The following is a 22,364-nucleotide window of genomic DNA, read 5'->3' as shown; positions in this document are numbered from 1 at the left end:
TTACACAGCACGAGATGCTTTGCACTACTCGGCGTTCCTGGATTTGGACACGGCTGCCCTCACCGCCTGCATGATGGCATCCTTGTCAATGCCAAACATCCTCAGCAGCTCAGCTGGCTTCCCGCTGCGGGGCACGTGGGACACAGCCAGGCGAGTGACGGTGACACTGGGCTCGCCCATGACGGCGGCACACACGGCTTCGCCAATGCCACCTGTGGAGAGAGGGCAGACACGGCACCGATGGAGCATCCGAGCAGGGACATCCACACTGGGTGTGTGTCTGAGCGCAGGGGCCAGCAACTTACAGCCTCCACTCCCAGCCTCAGGAAAACACCAATCACACGTGTCTGAGTGGGCCAACTGCAAAATGAAAACCCTGTCCTGTATCAAAGGTGTTCTGGGGACAAGCAGGTTGCCATTTCATGAGTACTCAGCCATCAGCAGCAAGACACACCTGCCTCTCAAGGGCACAGGACCGTCAGCAAGCTCTCACCACCTCGGCACCAGCCACAGATTTAAAAATACACTTTGACCGAAGAGCATTTACAAGCGTACTTAACGTGCTGAAATTCCAACCAATCTCAGCAGCACTTGAGAGCTCCATCTTTTCACAGTGCCTGTACGTGCTGCTGGGCACCTCTCTGGGTTATGTAATGCATTCACAACCTTTGCTCAGAGCTCAGCTCTGACTCACTATCAGTCACGGGGACAAAGGACACAACGGGAACTGCAGGGAGGCAGGAGAGACTGCAAACAGAAGTACTAGGGAAGAAGAAAACAGGACTTGTGTCAAAAACGTGTTGTGAAACCTGGTAGAAGAGGCACCTTAGCGCTACCCTTCAGCCACAATGTATCCAACATCACAGGGCTGCCCACAGCTCCAGGCATGGTGGGATTTAAACTGAGTCTGCAGCCAAAGGTACCTCTGTGGCTGCAGCTGGTGAGATCAGTGTGATGGGGCCTGCAATGCACTCAGGGTTCTGATGCACAGACACCTGCCCTGCCTGCACCACAGAGCGCTGTGCCAGCACTAAGCCCCTGTTCAGCACCTCACAGTTAAGACTCTGCTGTCTTGCAAACCTGCAGTAAAATATTTGTCCAGAGCTGAACACTAAGATAGAAAATTATGAGGTTCAGTGATCCATTACCATCCATAATCTGGGACAAAATCATGGTGTATCCAACATTTACAGTGGAACCAGCTCATTTCAGGTACCTGGTAAGAATGATGCTCACCTTAAATTAGGATAATATTCCCATAACTATACCTACTAATTTCTAGATATCTATGATGGTGGAGAAGAAAAAGGGAGGATTTTATCCCAGATTAACTGTGGAAACTGCCCAAACCATCTGATTTCAAACAACCTGGAGCCAAGCTTTTGGATACGTGGAATACTTAGGCCTTCACAGCAATGGTTTCTCTTGCAATTTCACACCTGCAGAGCAGCTGCTGTACAGCCTTTCAGAGAACACTCTGAGCAGAATCCCTGCAGCACAGCAAGAATTAACAATTTCACTGGGCACAAATGAATCCAGGCTTCACTCAGACCAATCACACAAAGGGTACACAAGGCCAAATTAATCAGAAAGGCAGCCCTGACAACCCCTTATATCTTAGGAGCCTTTCAACCCTCAGTGTCACTTTATAATCTTAACAGCACTAAAAAAAACCTGAAATCTCTCTTCTGTTTTAATGGGATGACATTATCAGGTTCCATACTCCTCTGTCAGGTCAGAAGCTGGGAGCTTCCAGCCTCTGAGGGCTATGACCTCCCAGACCCTGCTCACCTTCGTGGTAGTGGTCCTCAACAGTGATGATTCTGCCCTTGGTTGCTCTTGCACTTTCAAGTATTGTCTTCTTATCCAGGGGCTTTATAGTGAAGGGATCAATCACACGGATGTAGATTTTTTCTGCATAAATAAATGACAATAATTTGCAACAATTAATTTCAACATGCAAGACAATGCCAGTGGTACGGGCAATGGCTGTGATCTCCTAGACCATTAGGAGAACTGCCCAAATGAACTCCCAGGTATCTGTACCTATGGCTCATCTACCACAGGACCCAGTCAACCCTAATTTTTATATATATTCTTTCTCCATGCACCTTGTGGAACAGTGATATCCAGTTATTCACAGGCATGATGGAGGAGGCTTGGATGAGTGACTCAAGGTTACCAGGAACACCCATCAGCAAAACAGTCATCTAATGGGCTTTCCCCAGGTAAGAGAGAATCCAGTCACCAGAAAATCCTCCTTACTCAGACTGTCAATTCTAATTTTTTCCTCAGACCTTTATTTTACCTTTATTGTCAAGCCAAGTACAATTTCCACCTGATTCTTTGGTATGTAGGCATTCTGAGTTCTTTCTTCACTGCAGGCTGCCATCTCTCAGGTGTGCCTGTCTGAGCTGCCCAGGCCTACCAGGGCACCCTTAAGGTTGGTTGGCACCAAACCCAGATCTGCCCTGCCCTCATAAGGCAGGCCCAAATGGCTCATTGAAATTGCACACAAATGGCAATTGTTTATAAAGAATAGCAATTATGTGAGGTTGTCTCTAATCCTGGCTGGCTGAACACTGGCCTGACTCCTAAACATGAAGAGGCCCTATTGTCACTGTTGTGACTGAAGGCTCTTTAGTGGCCAATACATTTTGGGTATTAGACCCTGCCTCTGCACTGTGGGATCATCTCTCCAGAGGTGATTACTCAGACTTCAAGATCAGCAGTGAAATTCAAAGCATGGTAAATGTAGAAAAATAACAATGGTTCTGAAAATACAACTTTCAAGATGTCCTAAGCCTGGTGACTCAAGGTCATGACAAAGTATCAGTCCACTGAGATGCTGCACACAAAGCTCCCCATAAGCCACAAGCAGCATTACTGTATTATCTCCTGCTATTTGTAATCTCTTCCTGGGCAGAGACCTCTGACTCAGATGGGTTTTTGATGGTTCCCTTCTCATATTTCACTGAAGGATTACCATTGCCGGGAGATGTCAGTGACTTGACCACTGCCCCTCCCACACTAGTTCAGAGCAGCTGCATTCAAAGGAACCCAGACCAGCAGTGAGCCCAGCCCAGGGCCAGGTGCCCACAGGCACACACAGGTGACAAACTGTGCTCTGGGACCTGGCCCCAGCCTGTTTGCAGTCAACTGTGCTGTACCTGACCCAGGCAGACCAGGTGCCACTCCTACTTCTCACACAGTGTCCCTCTGCCCATAGGGCAGCAGATCAGCAGTTCTAAAGAGACCTGGATATGGTCTGTTGTCAATTTTCATGGCTACTAATGCTGCTAAGCCAACTAAAGCTTCCACTAGGGAAGACTGGCAGCTGCATGCTGTGTTGTACTGTATCAGCTAACAGGTGCCTGACTAGCTGTCTGAACAGTGTAATTAATGTTTACCAGTACAAAGGGTGAGCAGTTAGGCTGACTGGTATTGATTTTTTTCCTGTGTTACATGACAAGAAGGAAAAAAGCCCCACCTTTTCTCAGCTGCTCTGCTGCAGCCAGTGCTTCATGCAGAGTGACTCCTGCTCCAATCACAGTCACTTGGTCATCCTTACTCTTCAAAATGACCTGCAAGAAAATGTGTCCATGTGTTTTAAAGACTTAATCTTACTGGGCTTTTTAAACATTTCTAGAGATTTTAATGAAAAGATCTAATCTTTGCAATACTTTAGAGGGAAAAGGGCTTTTACAAAAGGAACACTGCATATTTTTTCTGATTCTATTTATCTGTGCAGTATTTACCTTTGCCTGTCCAATATGGAAGTCCTCATTGTTGTTGTAAATGACAGGGTTTTCAGGACGACTGGTTCTGATGAAACAAATGCCCTGTTTTGGAGGTAAACATGTTAGAAGTTAGGAAAACAGGAAAGTATTGACATTGTAATTGATAAATCCTCTGAAAAAAATACAGCAGGACGACTTTTTCTATTTGTCTGATGTTCACCCTTCTTTGTTGCCTCTGGTTCTCTACAAAACATTTCACCTTCTCTTAAAGCACACTGATAACTTGTAATTTCCTTTCTGATTCCAAGATACCTATTTCTCTTTTGTTCTCTTTTGGAAGTGGAGAATCCCACTTGAATTACCATACATGTGCAACTTTTACACAGTCAGTTTTAAATTAGAGAAGAATGCTGGGTTGAAAGCAAGGAAAAAGGTTTTCCATCAGTTAAAGTTCCAGAAGAAGCAGCAAACTTGTCCTTCAATCTCTTCTTCCCACTCCTTTCCACATCTCCCATCTTTTTTCCCCACAAACCACTCATCACAATTGTTACACACCACATATCCACACTCCTCCACTGAAAACCTGTAGTAGCAAGATTGGATTCTTTCAGATCATTTTCTCCTTTCTCAAGAAAAATACCGATCATGGAGATGATCAAAATCCTCAATTCAGAAATTTATCTTTCCATATCCAGCTTCAAGTTTGACCCGAGAAGTAAGGTACTAGGAGAGCATTTTTAGGTTTGCTAAGGACCTAAGGGAGTTACACTTACTCTAATTCAATATAGATTCATACTGCAGTTATGTAATCATTTACATCTCCCCAAATCTGGCCCACAGCATTCCAGACTGTTCATTCTACACTAGCCTGTACAGAATGTCTGCAACCTTTCCTTGAAAAGAAAACATCCCACTCCCCCACTGGAGCCTCGGAAGAATTTACGTGGGTAGAGACATTCAAGAAACATGCCAGAAGCAACAAGAGTGGTACAAAAGACAGAAGTATTCTCTGGCTCTGAAATACTGTGATGCAAACCTTGGTGTTGGCAGATATTTCCACTGCTTTTTCAGTGGCTACAGCATCACTGGGGTAAAACACAGTGGAGTTGGGAATGGCCCGGAACATGCACAGATCCTCCAGTCCCATCTGAGATGGTCCATCCTCACCTGAAAGAATTAAAGCAGGGTTACAAAAGAGCAAGTGCACACTTTTGACAATCACTCAATATAGAAGTGAGGTTCAACGTAAACCAGGCAAAAAAGGAGAAAAGGATAAAATCAGGCACACACACGACATGCAAGTCTACCTGCTTGAGAAAAGAATCATCTTCTCCTTAAACTTGGAACCATCTAAACAGTAAATAAGGATAGAAAGAGACTAAAAAGAAAGAGAACTGGGATTAAAAAGAAAAAATAGGAAATAAAGTACAACAATAAAACAAAACAAAAGGAATGCAACCAAATAGGAAGGGTACAGATACAGAAAGAGGGTCACAGGATATCTCAACATCTTCAGATTTACATGTGCTGAGGCAAAATTTATACTTTTCCATAAGAGTTCATCCAGATTTAAACTGCTAGAAATGTAAAAGGAGAATTGTATGTGTCCCATCAGAAATTGAGAGTGCAATTGGTACAACTAATTCTCAAATTCTTAGGCTGAGTTCAAAATTAAATGAAGGGTATGTACGTATGTATGTATGTTTGTATTTCTTAATATTGTAAAAAGGTCTTTTAAGGAGCAATAGGGCATCTGTGTTGTTAATTTAACAACTTAAGCACCTCATGGCATAAACTGCAGCTCGATGAAAAAGGATCGTTAGCCAGGGCCCGTGCTGGGTGCCATGATTTTCCATGGTTAAAGAAACAACCACCACAACACCCCCCACCCCCTGTGACCTTATGTAACAGAGCTTTGGGAATGGCACTGCTCCAAACCAGCCATGCACAGAGCTCTGAATCCACTCATGTCACAGCCTGCAGCAGCAGGGCAAAGAGCCTTCCCACATGCACCCGCTACCTGTTGTTCAAGAAGGACGAGTTCACGAGGAAGGAGGAGAATATTTTCCTAAGAGCAGCACAAAATTCTGAAGAACTTTAAACACGTTAAAGAGATCAATCATTGAACTCTGTCACTGCACATTACTAATAAAGTAAGCACAGACCAGGAAAAGGAAGTGTCTCGGCTTTCAAGGACATGAAAAAGCCCTCTCAACATCACAGTTTCTAAATGTGTGTACTCTGAATGAGAGGGATCCAGTGGGCATTTTCTTTTCCTAAAATACACCCACACAATGAAGACATAGAAGGAAAATGAAGTTACGAAGAATAAAAATATCAGGGGATAATTTTAATATCCTGAATCTGAATCTTATCCAAGGTAGAGAGTTACTCATACTTGTCCTGCTTTTGCTATGGTGGTGCCAATACCACCAACATTCAAAGCTCCTCAATTCAATTCAAAGGAACTTGCAGACTAGCACTGAGTTGAGTCTGACCCAAGTCTATATCAAAGTCCCAATTTGTATGGTTTTGGAATACCACAGATCAAATGATCAAATGAGAATATAATTTTCAATTACATGTGCAAAACTTACATTTAGAGCTTAATAAAAGAAGTGCTTAATATTAACAATAGCAAATATCCAGGATATAAAACAGTCTAAACAACTGATACTTCTGTTTCTGACAGATGTACACTGTGATTTATTTTCCTATATGTTCAGTTTGATAAACACAGATTACTCCATTATTCTCTTATGACCTTAAAACTTATTTAATGTTTCGGTCCATCAGCAACTATTGGTCTAGAAGTGAACTTAGTACAAGTTCACAGCAGGTCATTGTGATAACTATTTCTCATAAATGTAATGGGTTTGAATTTCAGTGCAGTAGAAGCCTAGGTCTACCTAGAGCTGAATACATAAAACTTCAATTTTCACCACAGATCCAGATGGGATTCTGAATTCCATGCAGGACCAAAGTTTTAATACGAATTATGCTTCATTCATACCCTTTCATTTAAAATTGAATTTTTTTACTGCTAAAGCATTTCTCTGAAAAACTTTGTAACTCTTCATAAAAGTTGCAAAACTTTTATGCAAAACTTACATTAACATCATATAACTCTTTATATGAAGTTGCAAAACTTTGGGTTGAAATTCTTTTTTGAAAACCAAGTTGAGGCTTGAATGGATTTGTACCTCAAACCTCATAAATCCAAGTCTGCACTTCACAGTCACAGCTCCCAGCAGAACATTTCATGTGCTGAAAATTGAAACCTGGAAGTGTAGTTCTATGAGACAATTCAGGTAACCCAAAGAAGTTTTATCTTCTGAAATCAGCAAAGACTAAACCTAATTGGCTTTTGTACCAACACCCTGCTTGCTAAAAAACTGAAGGTGGAAGGAATGATTTTAGTAAGAGGCTTGTAATAAAATCTCTCCCTTAATTACACACAGAAGCCATAATCTGATACACACTACATACAGTCTCTGCTCCAGAGAACTATACTGCTACAAGTTAAGTTTGAGGTTTGGGATGAGATTACATGTGTTTCTGAAGAATCTTTAAATCTTTACCAATATTACAGACCAAATTTACTAATTTTGTTTTAAACGGAAAAAAAAATCCAACTCTCCTTCAAAACTTATTGCCAGTCAAAGCTATTAAATCAACTGAAAAACTGATGTATGCAGAGAGCCTTAATTTAATATCCCTGTCAGCTCTTTTGCTTTCCCTAGAAATACCTACTAGTTTTTTAAGCATGAATGTCTACTTGTATTTTTCTTCTTGGTATGCAAGTCTGTTCCTGTTTTCATGGGTCATGTCTGTGCATTTCAGATAAAAAAAAAACAAAACAACTCTTCCTCCTTCAAACCAAAGTCAACCCCAATATGATCTGATGTGTTTCAAACAGTTATGGTGAGAAGCCAAGACCAGAGAAGGCTCTGCTGGGTGAGGGCCTTCAGCCAGCTGGTCTGAGAAGTGCTGGCTCTGCTGCCTTGGTTTCCACTGGCTAACCCTATTCCCCACACCTCAGGTGCAAGTTCTGCAGGGCAGGGCCTGAGCGAGCAAAGTTCTTTCTGCTGTAAGATATCCTGGGTTTGGCTGGGATAGTTAGTTTTTGTCTTAGCTGGTACAGTGGTGTGTTTTGGATTTAGGATGAAAATGCTGTTGATAACACACCAATGTTTTGGTTGTTGCTGTGTGGTGTTATCCTAAATCAAGGACTTTTCAGTGTCCTCATGTTCTGCTAGTGAGGAGATGGACAAAAAGCTGGGAGGGACCATGGCCCAGACAGCTGACCCAAGCTGGCCACAGGGACATTCCATACCACAGAATACCATGCTCAGCATATAAACTGGGGGGGAGTTGGGCTGGAAGGGGCTGATCACAGCTCTGTGGCAGGCTGGGCATTGGTCAGGAGGTAATGAGAAATTGTATTGTGCTTGTTTTTTGTGTTTATTTTTATAATTACAATTATTAGTAGTAGTATGTTTTACTTAATTTAATTTATTAAACTGTCCTTAACTCACAAGTTTTTCTCTGATTCTCCTCCCAGTCTCTCTGAAGGGGCAGGGTGTGTGTGAATGGCTGGGTGGTATCTGGTGTCCAGCAACAAGAACCAGACACACATCAGGCACATGACCTCCTGAGCAATCTCAACATACAGGAGTCCATGGGAGCTGACCAGATGCATCCCAGAGTCTCAAGGGAATTGGCTAATGTAGCTGCCAACACACCCCCCATGAAAAGTCACAGCAGTACCAGGTCGAGTCCCCAGTGACTGGAAAAAGAGAAACAGTGCACCCAGTTTTAAAAAGGGGAAGAGAGAATCCTGGAAACTTCCAACTACCACTCTGTGCCTGGGAAGATCCTGGAACAGATCCTCCCAGAAGCTGTACTAAGGCACATGGGGAGAGGGAGGTGATTCAAGACAGCCAAGGGTAAGTCCTGCCTGACTTTGAGCAAGCTGGTCTAGTGAGATCTCTAGGGAGATGTTGGAAGATGACCTTTAAGATCCTTCCCAACCCAAATTTTTTTATGATTCAATTTTCAGTTATGTAATAGCTTCATGGTTCATGTTTCATCACTATGTAAGAGGTTTTGGTTTTTTTTAAATCACCATATTAAAATTTTCAGTAGTAAAAAGTACAGGGATACGTTGAAGTAGTTATTTCAAATGTGTGATCTCTAAAGTGTTTTTGAGATTGATGGACAAGAGCATCTGTGCAAGAACAGTATGATTAGTTTCTCATTTAGGACACTGGCAAACAAAGGTACAGTAATCACCCGACTATTCTCTCCACAGAAGACATCAACTGAAAAGATGAAATGGAGCTTAAACTCCTCAGTTTCAGTACAATCCCTTTATATCAGTCTTTACTTGTACGGTAGAAAAGCTTGTAGGGAAAAGTCCTATTTTCATCGGGCCGAAGAGGAAAAACAAGCCGAGGACAGCTTAAAATTTTTCTCATTCTTTCTAAATACAACAGAAGTGGATTTGCAAGTACAACTTCCTCCTATCACTGCTGCCACTGTTACACTACCCCAGCTATATACAGCTAGGATCCATCTGACTGCCAGACACTTGTCACTGAGTGCTGGGGACTGCTGTGGGACGCCGTGGGTGCCCTTACCGATGGAAACCCCGCAGTGGGAGCCGCAGAGGTTGATGTTGCTGTCGGAGATGGCAGCCATGCGGATCTGGTCGAACGCCCGCGTGAAGAAGGTGGCAAAAGTGCTGGCAAAAGCAACGGTCCTGTCACGAGTGGCACAACCAACTGCAATGCTCACCTGAAAGAGGGACATTGGACAAGAACAGTGCATTCCTCGTTTATCAGTGGTTTCCAGGACATCATCTGTGGGACTTTTTGCCCTAAAAATTTAGCAAGAAGCTCTCAACGCAGATTTAGAATCTATTTAGTCCTGCTTCTAATTGCTGGTGTTTCCAGAAAGGAAAGGAGGCAACTCACCCTCCCAATATTTTTTCTCTTGCATCTCCTCTGCTCTACGCTTCAACTGCCAGCTGTTATTGTTGACTTTTACTGGCAGCTTCTCTTCTTTATCTGCTTAAAGCAGCCATTCGAAGATTTTTAAGACTTATCCCCCTTTTTCTTCTCCTGGATCCAAGGCTTATGTTCTCAGTCCAATGGACACGGTCTTGCTGTCTCCAGCAGACAAAAATCATCATTACAAAAAGGGAATGGATTTGCCTGTGTTATTTGGACTGGTATTTACTAAAAGGACCCTTTAGCAAAACAGAATTTAGAACTAGATTCCTAAATAGGTTTTTGCTGGAATTACCTCACTTTTATTTGAAAAGCAGGTATTAGACCCCTGCTCTAAGGGGACTGACACTGAATGGTCATACTGATCTTTCAATAAACCCGAGGGAGCAGTTGTTACCATGTTCTGCTCAGCAATGTAGCACTCAATGTAGCGACTGGGATGTTCCTTCTTGAAGAGCTCTGAGAAGGTGGAGTTCTTTGTGTCACCGTCCAGAGCAATCACTCGATCGTTGGCGTGGCCCAGTTTTGCAAGTGCAACCCCGTAAGCCTTGCGGGTGGCCCACTGCAAAAGAAAAACACACCAGGGCTGCTGTAACTTGCTGCTTTCTAGAGGCTTTTTTTTGTTGTTGTTGTTCCTATTTTATTGTTTCCAAATGACAGCAGTATCAAAAGTACGTATGAGAATGGTGACACACAGAAGAGTAAACAAACCCACAAAAGAGCATTAGAAAATACATCTGAGCTGAAATTGGCAAGTCCCCACCAATCCTGCTAGGAAATGTTTAAAACCTTGTTTCCAATCATGGAGATTCACATGGTTCACATGGAACCTCAAGGAGTTTCTTCAATTTCAAAGGCACATAAAGTAGTTTAGAAAATTGATAATGATCATTAAATGAGGAAGAGTGATTTGAATCTCCATATTTTAATATATTTATATATGCTTTTGATACTCAGCAAGTTGATTGTCTGTGCCACACCACAGAAATAGGTGTCTGCCTACTGAGAAGAGGTGGGTAGTTGCTATTGTGGCAAGAGATAACACAAAACCTCCTGCCATCCAGTTAAACAGTCTCACTCTTTGAAATATCTGACATCAGTGAAAAAGAAGGGAATACCTTTTCTCCCACTTTGTAAGTTGGTGGAGATGGCATCTTAATGTTTCTAATATTTACTATAGGTGCATCTTCTTCAGGAAGGGCTGGAGAAAGTTTTTTCTTGTTTTGGATTCTGTCATCTATTTCCTGAATGACCTGCTCAGCCATATTTTTTGGAAGGGGCTTTCCATGCCAGCTTTCCTTATCTTCAACACCTGTATTTTTAAAATCACATTAAAATCACAAGTAAGTAAAGTGTGAAAACAATTTAGGTTTTTAGCTGCAGATTTTACCCAGATAAAAGTGCAGTGGAGTATGACAGTCCAGTATTGTCTTCCAAGAAAGAAATTCCTTGAGCAATTACAGTAGTATTCGACTGCATTAAGACAGACATATTTAAACAAATAGCAGGAATTTTACATAATCAAATTACATATATTCCAAACTGGTGACAAAATCCTAGCATTTTCTACTGAAATTATTTGTAAATTTGCACCTAACAGACGGAATTGTGGCAGGAAGCAACCAGTAAATCAGTGTGAACATTTCCCATGAAATTTCAACAGTTAGTTCTATGTAAACAAGCTCAGTAAAGTTTGAAACAACAGTTAACCAAGGTGTCCAATTCAAACAAGATCTGATGTTTTACAGCTTTATTTTAATAGCTTCTGATGACTTATCTGTGCACCCGGAACTAACAGCCAAATCACCTCTCTGGCTGATAGACTGCTTTTCCCTCAGTCACTACAAATAATGAACTTTGCTTGCTTACTCAGTGAAAAGGAATGAAGATATTCACTGCTGTTATTAATATTTATCTGGTCAGAAAGGCAAGATCACTGAGTGCTGCTAAAAGCTGTGGCTAAAGGGAATCATGGCAACCCTTGACACAGTGAGTGTGCATTTGCTCCATCCCATGGAGAGAACACTCCATACCTAGCATGTCTCACTAGATAGGACCAAACCAATTTTCTCAGCAATAATGTTGCTGAGAGGAACAGGGGGTGAAAGACCTTCTGCATGCTGGTGCTCAGATGTGCAGCTACCTTTACTGCAGCACTAGCCACACATCATATCCACGTGTGTATGCAAAGCAATGATTGTTTTATTACCTGATATGCCTTTGCCTTTAAAAGTCTTTGCAATGATGGCTGTTGGCTGATGTTTGGCCTGGCCAAAGGCTTTGCAAAGCTCCTCCACACTGTGTCCATCCACGATGATGGCATGCCAGCTAAGAACACAAACAGATCAACTGTTTCTAAAGGGTTTTAGCATGTGACACTCTCTGGTAGTCAGCAATAACAATAACAAATACTAACTTAATTCCAGTGCAGTGTCTTTTTAAGAGACCCAAAGTATGCCAGAAACATGAACCAGCATCTATTTGAGACCATAAAAAATAGCACAGCTGCTTTTTTATAATGCAAAATGAGTCACAAGAGGTTCAACAGCTATGAGCAAAATTCACAGCCCACAGATAACTAAGTTATCCTAGTTCTCTTCAGACATAATGGCCATTTTTAATCACAAGAACAAATCAAATATCTAGAAATAAGATGAACACTGAAAAGAGATGTTGATTAAACAACCCCAGAACACTCTGGCATAATTTGGTTTCTATTGTATCTGGCAATTTTTAGCATGGACTTTGCATCTGCATAGAAATACAAAACTAAATGAAAGCCAATACACAAAAAATTCTCTTATTTTCCATCCTGTTTTTTTCTGAGCTACTTGCTATGATTGGACATGAGGTCACAGTTATAAAATCTGAATTTAATGAATTTAAGACCCCTAACAGATTTATCTATGCAAGTAGTCCTTATTTTTCCTCAAAACCAACAAATTCCGCCACTTTTAATACTCCTGCTGCAGTCATAAAATCAGCAATACTGGACATTATGAAAGACCATCTTCCTTGCTGCTGGAATCCTTTAGAGCTGAAAGCTCATTTGAACAATTCTGAGAAGCAAATGAAATTCACATTTTCAAAGGAGAGATGATCCTGAGCTTCTCCCACTCACATACCCAAATGCCTCGCAGCGTTTCTGGTAGATTTCAACGTGATGCTGCAGAGGAGCAGGGTCACTTTGTCCAAGACGATTAATATCAAATATAGCAACAAGATTATCAAGCTTGTAAAAGCCAGCAAAGGCCATTGCCTCCCAAACAGAGCCTTCAGATAACTCTCCATCTCCAAGCAGACAGTACACTCGATAGCTAGGAGAAATTAAAAATGAAAATAAATTAGGTTTGATGTGTTAGCACTATTAAATCAAAACTCCTCCAATAATTGATAGTAATTAATTTCATTTTTCTACCCTGAATTAAATTCCCATTGTTCATTGCATTCACCTCAGCTAAAGTTACGTAACCGTAGACAAATCAAATTAAAATAGTTCTGAGCTGCTACATGTTAGAAAAATAAGATGAGAAATACTGCACTCCTTTCCAAACCTTTGTCTCAAAAAAATCAAGTCTTAAGCCTCCCACTGCAAGGCTTGACTGGACAGGCCCATTGAACACTGTCACTGTGACTCAGCAAGATCCTGAACAATTCAGGGACAGTACCTCTGCTTCCTCCTATATACCCTCTGGAAGGACAACCAACAGGAATTAATTTCAGGAAACTCTAAATTGTGGGTGAGCTCAGCTATGGATTAAAGCATGCTGCATAACAAATTCAGAGCTCAGGAAAAAGATAACTAACATGATATGACTTTGTAGATTATTTCTCCAAGCATTGAAGCCTTTTATTTAGGTAAAACTCAGCAGGAATACTGCCTCATCTCTACCAAATTCAGCCACAGCATTTGTCTTTTACTGTCACTCTTCTGGATGACAAAACTTTTGTAAATGTTTATTACCCACTAAAATTTTAAAAGGAATAGTAGATTAGCCTTCAAATATATATATTTAAAACAAAATAATTAAGATGGCTGTCAGTGTTTTTATTTTTTTACTCAAAATGAAGCTATAACAGACTTTTGATCTGATTCCTACCTGCCTTCAGCTAAATGTGAACTCCTTGCACTTAAGCTGCTTCCCAGTGCTGCACACAAGACCACCTTTTCCTTTTGTCATGTAAGCACTAGTTAGATTTTTTCCACACGTAGCATCTGCTAAACTCAATTAAAATCAGCAAGTCATCTTTCATAGAAATGATTTCAAGCTAGTGAAGTGTAGGACACATTAACTGGGCAGCCTATGCTCAGATGTACTAGAACTGTCAAATAAAATATATCAACCACATGAGGCTATTTTCCTCCTCATACAGATTTGCCTTTAGACATCTTTTTTTCTTGTGCACAAAACAAATGGCAGGAGCAGTCATTTTTGCCTCTGTGGAGTTGAGTACCTTTCTGATAACATTTTGGAGCCCTATTTTATGATTCAATTATGCTATTATTTACCATAACAGTTCCTTAGCCAACGTTCTCCATTATTTGACTTGGAACAGACATCTCTAGCTTGCACTTTCCTTCTAAAGGGACACATCCAGTCTCAAAATGGGTATCAGTTACTCTCTAGAAGTTAGAGGCTCTTCCAACAACTCCCTGTTTTCCCTGTTCAGGAACATCAGCTTGCAATGCTGTCAGATTACAAAAGAAACACACAAATGCACTAATTGTTGCTAATCTTTAAACACTTGGTAGTTTCACTGGCAACAGCTTTGTAATTATCTATCATTTAAAAACTGAATTTGAAATCAGATCTGGGCATGGTGTATGGAATAAAGGAGAATGAATCTATCTAATTTATTTTAAAAACATTTTCCCATTATATGCCTATAATCATGAAGCATGAAAATGGAATTACCTGGCTCTGTCAAAGAATTTGCCAGTGTATGCCATTCCACAAGCAGCACCAAGACCCTGCCCAAGGGATCCAGTAGCCACATCAGTGAAGGCCTGTCTCTGAGAATAAAAAAGACAGCAATTATTTTACAGTTATGAAATCGAAGTAATTTCCAGTGCTAGAAGATGGTTCAACATACATCAAATGCAGCTTCTCAGCCATAACAATGTGCAAGTCCCTCTAAATCTTGCCTTGAACCCCTGATTTCCCTGCTATGCAGGTTTCCTTTATGATTACTGTCACAAGCTAACTGGGCTCTCTGAGAGGGAATGGAATTTCTCAGCTATGCTTCAGATGACAACAGTTAAGAATTGATCATTTTGTATAAAAAAAAAAAATCAATTGAAAGAACTGGCTGGGAATGGAAGGACTAATTAGGTGGCCAGAATGACTGTAAACTATTGAAATACCTCAAAACTGCTTAAAGGACAAGTGAAGCCTGGATGGAACTTACCTAAACGTTTATACAATGGAAAATACTGCCATGCAGGGGTGTAGGGGAACTTTAACAATAAAGGTAATTTTTACATGCTCATTCAAACACAGCTCAAATTCAAATTCAGTATTGAACCCATAAATGCCACCATCCTTCCTAGAAGTCTTTGTCTTTCCTGTATCTGGCAACCAAAATTCTTCTGAAATACATGCACTTGTTGTTTTACAGCAAACATAGTTTTTTATCAAAAATTATGAGCACTCACTGGCACTGGGTGTCCTTCTAGGACAGAATCAATTTTCCTCAAGTTCAATAATTCTGCTTCTTGTAGAAAGCCAGCCTCTGCCCAAACAGAATATAAAATTGGTGCTGCATGACCCTAGAGAGAAAGAGAAATTGTAAACAAAACGCAAGTTTCACAATTCCCGACTATCAAGACAAAACTGTACAAAGCTGACAAACCCTGAAATCAGGTTCTTGTGCCCATTAGGAAGGCAGAGAGTTATTAAACAGTTTTACAATGCACAATTCCACACTGAAGCTTGTTTACAAGTTCCCCATGCCCCTGCTTACAGCACCCCAGCAGGATGAGCAGTGTTATCTCACTAGAACTTCTTCAATACGAATGTACTCAGGGTTGAATGCAATGAGTGACAACAGGCAACGTTCTAAGCTTTGTACACTCAGACCTTAGTGGAGCAGTCATCTTCCACTCCTGGAGTCATCAGGAGTCAAAAGAGCACGCGGAGGTTTGAAGCCATTTATCACTCTGGACAGAAACACTGATTAATGAGAGAGGTAAAGTGAAAACGAGGAGGTGACTCTCTCAGTGCTTCACCTCAGCACCAACTGCTTGCTTCTCACTTAACTCCTTTCAGAGCGGCCACCAGAAATGGCAACAGTTACATCCAGCACAAGGACATTCACCATGGGCTACACAGCACTACTGTGTGCCACCACTTGAGGAATTCTGACTCAAAGATGGAATGTGCATCACTGGAGCACTTCATCTGCCATTTTTTACATCATTTGCCATGTTTTATGTTTTCTGAAGGCCCCTCACCTGCCTTTACGTCATATGAACAATATATCCCCGTGATTTGCAAGGGCACAATGTAAAAGGGGACAGAAACACTAACAGCCAGCACAGTTTGGGGTTTATGTGTTTTCTGACCCACTTCAGATGGGTCAGATGTAACAGTGACTTTACTACCATACTGGCATAGTTGGAATGCAAACTACAAACTACTCACTAACCTGCCCTGTTTTGTGTAATGCTCCCTGAGAAGCTGGCAGGAATTAGTGCCCACTGTGACGTGGCTGCAGGCAGAACAGCAGGGCTGCATTTAACAAGACAGCACAAAACTGCCTCATTAGAAAAACAAAACAGACCTTATTGCATCCTGCTAGATTATATGGACAATATAATATTTATAATTTAACATGAGAACAACTTAACACAGTGGAGTTAAGACTTATCAAGACACATTACAAAGACCCTTTTAAAATGTTTTTTAAGTTATGCTGCAACTTAATTCAGCCCGCTTCTTTCTTTCTGAAGCAGACAAATTCCAGGCCCTCAAATATTTCTAACAGACTTCTGTGCAGATGTAGATGTATGTAAGCACAAGTCCAAGAAGACAAATCAATTTAATCTACAGACAGACAGCCCTTTGCAAGCAGACTGCAACAGAACAGCAAACCAGTAATTATTTAATTACCTTTGAAAGAACAAAGCGGTCATTGCTGGCGTTTCTGGGGTCTTGAACTTTGTACCTCATGGTATGGAAGAACAGCACAGACATAATCTCTGCTGCACTGCAACATGATGTAGGGTGGCTACAAGTCAAGAAGACCCAAGATTACCACTTGTGTTATTGTTTGCTCAGGACTGCATCTTTTAAATATCACTTTATCAGACCCCAACTCCTCAGCAATAAAATAAACAAATCTGAAGTGTTTGATAACCCACCCCGTGCTGTTCCCCCAAAGCCAATCAGTTGTACCTTGAGACAAAGGGAGCCTCTGATTTGGTTGAAGTGGATGTTCAATCTAGACCCTGCTGACAGCTCAAGGATTTGTCTTTTAGAGCTCTCCCTTCTTCAAGGACCACCACCTGAAGGGGTGGCTGAAGTACAGGGCAGTCAGATAAAGGCTGTATCAGCCTGGGCCTGAAATCAGACTCCACTGATTTATCTGGTCTCAGAAATTCACACCAATGCAGAGGAAACAAGGACAGTTTTCCACAGAACTGGAGCCACTCACTGAGTGGAGAAATTAAAAGCATGGCATCAGGACTTGTTCAGGCTCTGATGCACATGCAGGCATCAGTAATGCAAGATTAACTTCTGCAGAAAGTTCTGGAACATTTATAATTGTATAACCTAGGAACCATTTCATTGTACCACATTAGAGCTGACAGAATAATAATTCTGATTTCTAAAGAGGACATTAAATAATGCAATTCTGGTTTTCATCTTCTACTAAAAATGGATATGGAAATTTCCTGTCTCCAGTAAACACCCAGATACACATTATTATACACTAAATTGCTTAATCTTTAGTTAAGAGGGGAACTAACATTTTCTACATCTACATTTTTATAAGTATGAAATATTGTACGAGTTGTTTTGTCGAACATCTTTAAACATCTGGTATAGTTTCCCCCATGGAACTTTCTGGGATAATAGCAGCATGAATTCATACTTCATCTATAACTTGCCTTAGGAATACATGGGCCCATTTCACAGGCAACAGTGCCATAAAGTTCCAACAAGTGAATATGAAGTTATGTGAAGAGGTTATGCAAGTAGCAAATACAGAGTTATTCCATGACAAGGTATATATTTAATTCAAAGTGCAATAGGAGGGCACAGAATTACTTTCATTTTTCTACATTACTGTAATTTATATAATGATCACTGTAGTTCTTTTGCACCTGGAATGGGTGGCATTACGGGACCACTTGGGAGTACCAGCCTTGGCTTTTCACTTGCCATAAGCTTAAAAGGCATAAGGAGGCCCTTTACAAGCCTTTATTGAGTGTGAAAACTAGCATTTTTCAGATTTTACTGGTGTAAATAGCATCATTCTTGACATCAGCCATTGCTACTGAAGTACAGGAAAGTGGATGATGAATAGTAAGGAGGTTGAAAATGCAGTTTCATCTCACTTCCTCTTCTATCAACATTTACTTTTCATCTTTAGCAGGCTATTCTTCAAATATTTGATCCTACTTGTAAAACAGGACAAAATGACTATGAAAGTGTCACTTTTGTTTCCTACATGTACATTTACCATGCACGTTAGCATTAGACAACACTTTCATTAGAACTTTAGTCAGAATATTTTCTTTTGATAGCAATAAACCTTCCCACCCAACATAACTGCAACAAGAGAATAACATGCAAAACACTAGCAAAATACAAAATATGGTTAGTGTCCATCCCTTAGTAAGTACTCACACACAGGGAACCAAGAGAATTAGCTTTAAACCATGGTTCAAACATATTAGTAAATATTTATGTATTTGAGTTAATCAATAAGCCTTACATGCTTGTTTAAAGCTTTCATTCCTTTAATTTTATTAACTTTATACTTAACCATACTTCTATGAACTCCTGGTCTTGATTAAAAAAGTTTTAAACCACCTGAAATGGTAGCATGTGGAAATAAAAAGAGTAGAAAAATTTAATAAATTACCTGAAAATTGGAAAAAAGTCTTGATAAAACTAAAGGTTAATTAAATAAATTTCTACTATCAGAAATAACAAAAACCCCTTAAGTTTGAAATACAGTCCTTCAGTAGGAAACCAAACCAAAGTGCACTAGAACACCAAGATCCTGGATCCACACAAAACAAGGGTAAAATGATTGCTCCTAGTCAGTTTTGTGGGGATTTTTTATTGCTGTGCATCAATTGATATTTGTTCCATCTACATGTATCCACACGTTTCAACTACAAAGGATAGTGGTAGAAAGCTAAAATGAAACACTGAGTCCAAACCAAACACACTGAAGAAAAAGTAATCTGCAACAAGTGATCACACCACATATTATGAAACTTAACTGCCTCTTAAGAAACTCTTGCAACTTCCACTTTTAAGAATGTATCCATCCTTCTCAAGGAAGCCAAGACGCTGTTTCAAAACTGCAGAAATTTATCAGCTGCAGCAGAGACTCTACCCATATCAACAGAAATGTGTGTACTACTTATCTAAAAGAAAAAGCTCTTCCACACCCCAAAGCAAGTATGTTCAATCTTTACAACTAACTTATTCAATTTTTTCCCCACGTAAGCCATTTTGAACACAACTTTTTTTCTTCCAGTTCACTGAATTTTTCCACTCCAGCTGATGAAATACTCAGTGATGTGTTTGAGCAACTTCAGGATCAGACTGACTTAGCTTTTGTCCAGGCAAAGGCTGTACTTTCTTTAGCAGAAGGTAAAAAAAGTAAGGACTGCAAGAACTGGTGTGACATATCTACCACACTACCACTTGTATTGCAATACATGCCACAGTTCACAAAATTACTTCCTTGAAAGTAGTAGGCAGGTCCTGTTTTCTCTGAAGTGCTTTTATTGCAAGTATTTTCTTCAGTTTTTATAAACTACACCTTTAACAAACAGGTATTTCCTTAACAAAGTCAAAACCACCATGACAATTCACATTTTTAATTAACTATAAGCTTCTCTCTAAAACTTAACTTGCTTTCAGACAACTTTTCCTATCCTCAGTGAACACCAGCAATTTAAGCAAAGCACACTGACTCAGTTTTTGAAAAACATATTCACAATGCACAGCCTCTTTGAAAATGTACATGCTTTGCCTAACTCCACAACAGACTGAATGTCTTTTGGGCACATTACTACACCATCACCTTGGCAACCAAATCCTATAAAGAAAATATATTACTTGTCAACAGAATCTTCCCTCAAGAGCCCATCTTTCATAATCTGCTTGTTATCAGGTTGTGTAATAATTTCAGACTACACAACTCCAGTGGCAGAATAAACCAGAGGGATTAATGAAATGCCTTTGTGCTAGGAGGACTCAGTATGGTAGCACACATGAACCAGGGAATAAAAAGCTTGAGTAAAACTGCTTTTACTGTTTTTTCATTAGTATGGTGAGCATGGTTTTACTGCTGAGTTTCATGGACTGCAGAAGAGAAAGAGGCTGTACTATGATCCTTATTCTTTAACAGCTCATCAGACAAAACAGAGAAATTATTTTATCTGTTAATAAGACAACTGATAACATACATCCCTGTGGCCTGCTTAAAATGCATACTGGAAACTGAGCAAAGAAGCCCAAGCTCTACAAAGCCCAAATTTTCAATTTACACTTTTACACGGACTTGTGTAATACTGTACACTGCAGCTCTGAAAACAAATGAAGAACAAAAAGGGCAGTTGTTGGGTATCCCATACTTCTCTCTCCAGACTGGACCAAATAAGACACAGATTTGTAAAAAAGCACTGCTCTGACTTGCTGAGAGGTTTCCCGCGTCCGACACCCCATTTCACAGAAAGAACCACAGCAGCGCTTTCATTTGCTGTCGGCAAACAGAACGAGTAAAGTTCAGCTTCGAGAGCCATGTGAGGCAGCCCATGCCAGGCACAGGGTGGGGACTGTAAGGCAATTCAAAGAAGCTTTATAATATTTTACACATCACCCTCCTTCACACGAACCTCAGCATCCAAGGGATTCCTTCAGATTTTTTTTAAACACTGCAGCTAATTTCAAGGAGGTCCAAAGGAGGAAATAGCAACAAGACAGGATATATGTAAAAAAAACCCAAAACCCAAAAAAACAAAACACCCAAGCACTTAATATGGAAGCATTCATATATTTTTCAAGCAGCAAAAAAATGGCTTTAATTTTACATGACTAAAAGCGGATTGCTTGCTGAGATTTTTTTTTCCCATAGGTAAAGCACCATCAAAGAAAGGATAACCCTGGAATCTGCACACATCAGAGCCCACGCTAAATCCTGTCCAGAGGCCTGAATAAACTGCCCATTGGAGACCGCGGGCATTGCACAGATAATCCCACTTGGGCTCACTTGAAATTCTGTGCAGAATTAGTTCCAACTGACGGGCACGCGATGAAAAAGAAGCCGCTTGCGCCTCGGGCACAAATTCTTTGGTTTCTAGTCCTGCACCAACTTAGCATTCCCTGCCTCTCTCCCAGTCACAACACCCGCCGGCACCGACGACCGTCGTGTCCCGGCCCGGGCGGGCTCTGCCCGCGGAGCCCCCGGCCGCCATTTCCACATGTGCCACCTCCGCATCCATCGGTGCCGGGGTCCGGTGGGACCTGCCCTGCCCGCTCCCCATCCCCGCGCACGCCTCCCCGGCGCTCCCGGGCCCGCGGCATCCCCGCGCCTCGGGCGGGAAGCGGACAGAGGGACCGGGGGCTCTGCCCCCGGCGCACCCGAGAGTCTCCGGGCACCGGGGGCCCGCCACGGCCCCTCCCAGCACCATCCCGAGGCCGGATGCAGCCCCGGGATGCGGGAGCGTGGCTCCGGTGTGCGGCCGGGGCAGGGTCGCTGCACGCCCGCCTCCCTCGCTCACCCGGAGCCGGCCGCGGTCGTGGCCTTGATGGAGCTGATGCGGAGCCTGTTGGCCGTGTCCTTCAGCGCCTGCAGCGTCTGCTGATCGGGCTTGTGGTAATCCTCCATGTGGGCGACGCGGGAGGGCCGCGGCGGCTGCGGGTCTGGGGCGGCGGCGGCTGGACCTGGTCTGAGGATGGGCTTTGGAGGGCTGCGGCGGCGCGGCTCACCGGGGCCGAGCGCTGGGGCGGAGAGAGGAGCGCGGGGGAGGGGAGTGGGGCGAGGGGGCGGAGAGAGGAGCGGCCAGCTCCCTCCATCCTCCCGTCCTCCATCCTCCGTCCTCCCTCCCGCGGGCGGGGCGGGCCGGGCCGGGCCGGGCCCGCTCTGGGCGCTGCGCGGGCCCCGCGGCGGCCCCGGCTCCTCCCGCGGGCGCCATTTCCGTGGAGCGCGCTGAGGGCGAGGCAGCCGCGCTTTTCTCTCGCCTCCGCTCGGGAAATCACAGCGGCGGCAGGGCTGGAAAGGAGCTCTGGAGATCACCCCGTCCACCCCCCCTGCCGAGGCACGGTCACCCAGAGCCGCTGACACAGGGGCGGCTCAGGGTGGGTTTGGAATGTTTGCACGGAGGGAGACTCCACGCCTTCCCTGGGCTCCTGCTCTGCCC

General features: G+C 42.2%; 1 protein-coding gene across 2 annotated transcripts; it reads right to left on the bottom strand.

Moving 5' to 3' along the window:
* Positions 1-16: 16 nt before the first annotated feature.
* On the bottom strand, positions 17-21,832 carry TKT (transketolase). Of its 2 annotated transcripts, XM_062500918.1 has the most exons (14): positions 21,726-21,832; positions 16,867-16,984; positions 15,411-15,524; positions 14,671-14,768; positions 12,880-13,071; positions 11,964-12,082; positions 10,873-11,066; positions 10,152-10,316; positions 9,383-9,539; positions 4,777-4,907; positions 3,759-3,842; positions 3,491-3,584; positions 1,792-1,914; positions 17-212 (listed from the first exon to the last, which is right to left on the bottom strand). In XM_062500918.1, the coding sequence occupies exons 1-14, from the start codon at positions 21,830-21,832 to the stop codon at positions 25-27; spliced, it is 1,884 nt and encodes a 627-aa protein (XP_062356902.1). In that variant the 3' UTR covers positions 17-24. The 2 variants fall into 2 exon arrangements, with proteins under 2 accessions (XP_062356902.1, XP_062356903.1); XM_062500919.1 differs by lacking the exon at positions 15,411-15,524 and having other exon boundaries at positions 21,726-21,808.
* Positions 21,833-22,364: the final 532 nt, after the last annotated feature.

The sequence above is a fragment of the Cinclus cinclus genome, chromosome 12 (genome assembly GCF_963662255.1).
Source record: "Cinclus cinclus chromosome 12, bCinCin1.1, whole genome shotgun sequence".
NCBI classification, from domain to species: domain Eukaryota; kingdom Metazoa; phylum Chordata; class Aves; order Passeriformes; family Cinclidae; genus Cinclus; species Cinclus cinclus.
The sequence above is the reverse complement of the archived record's forward strand: the minus strand, read 5'-3'. Positions and strand labels throughout refer to the sequence as shown.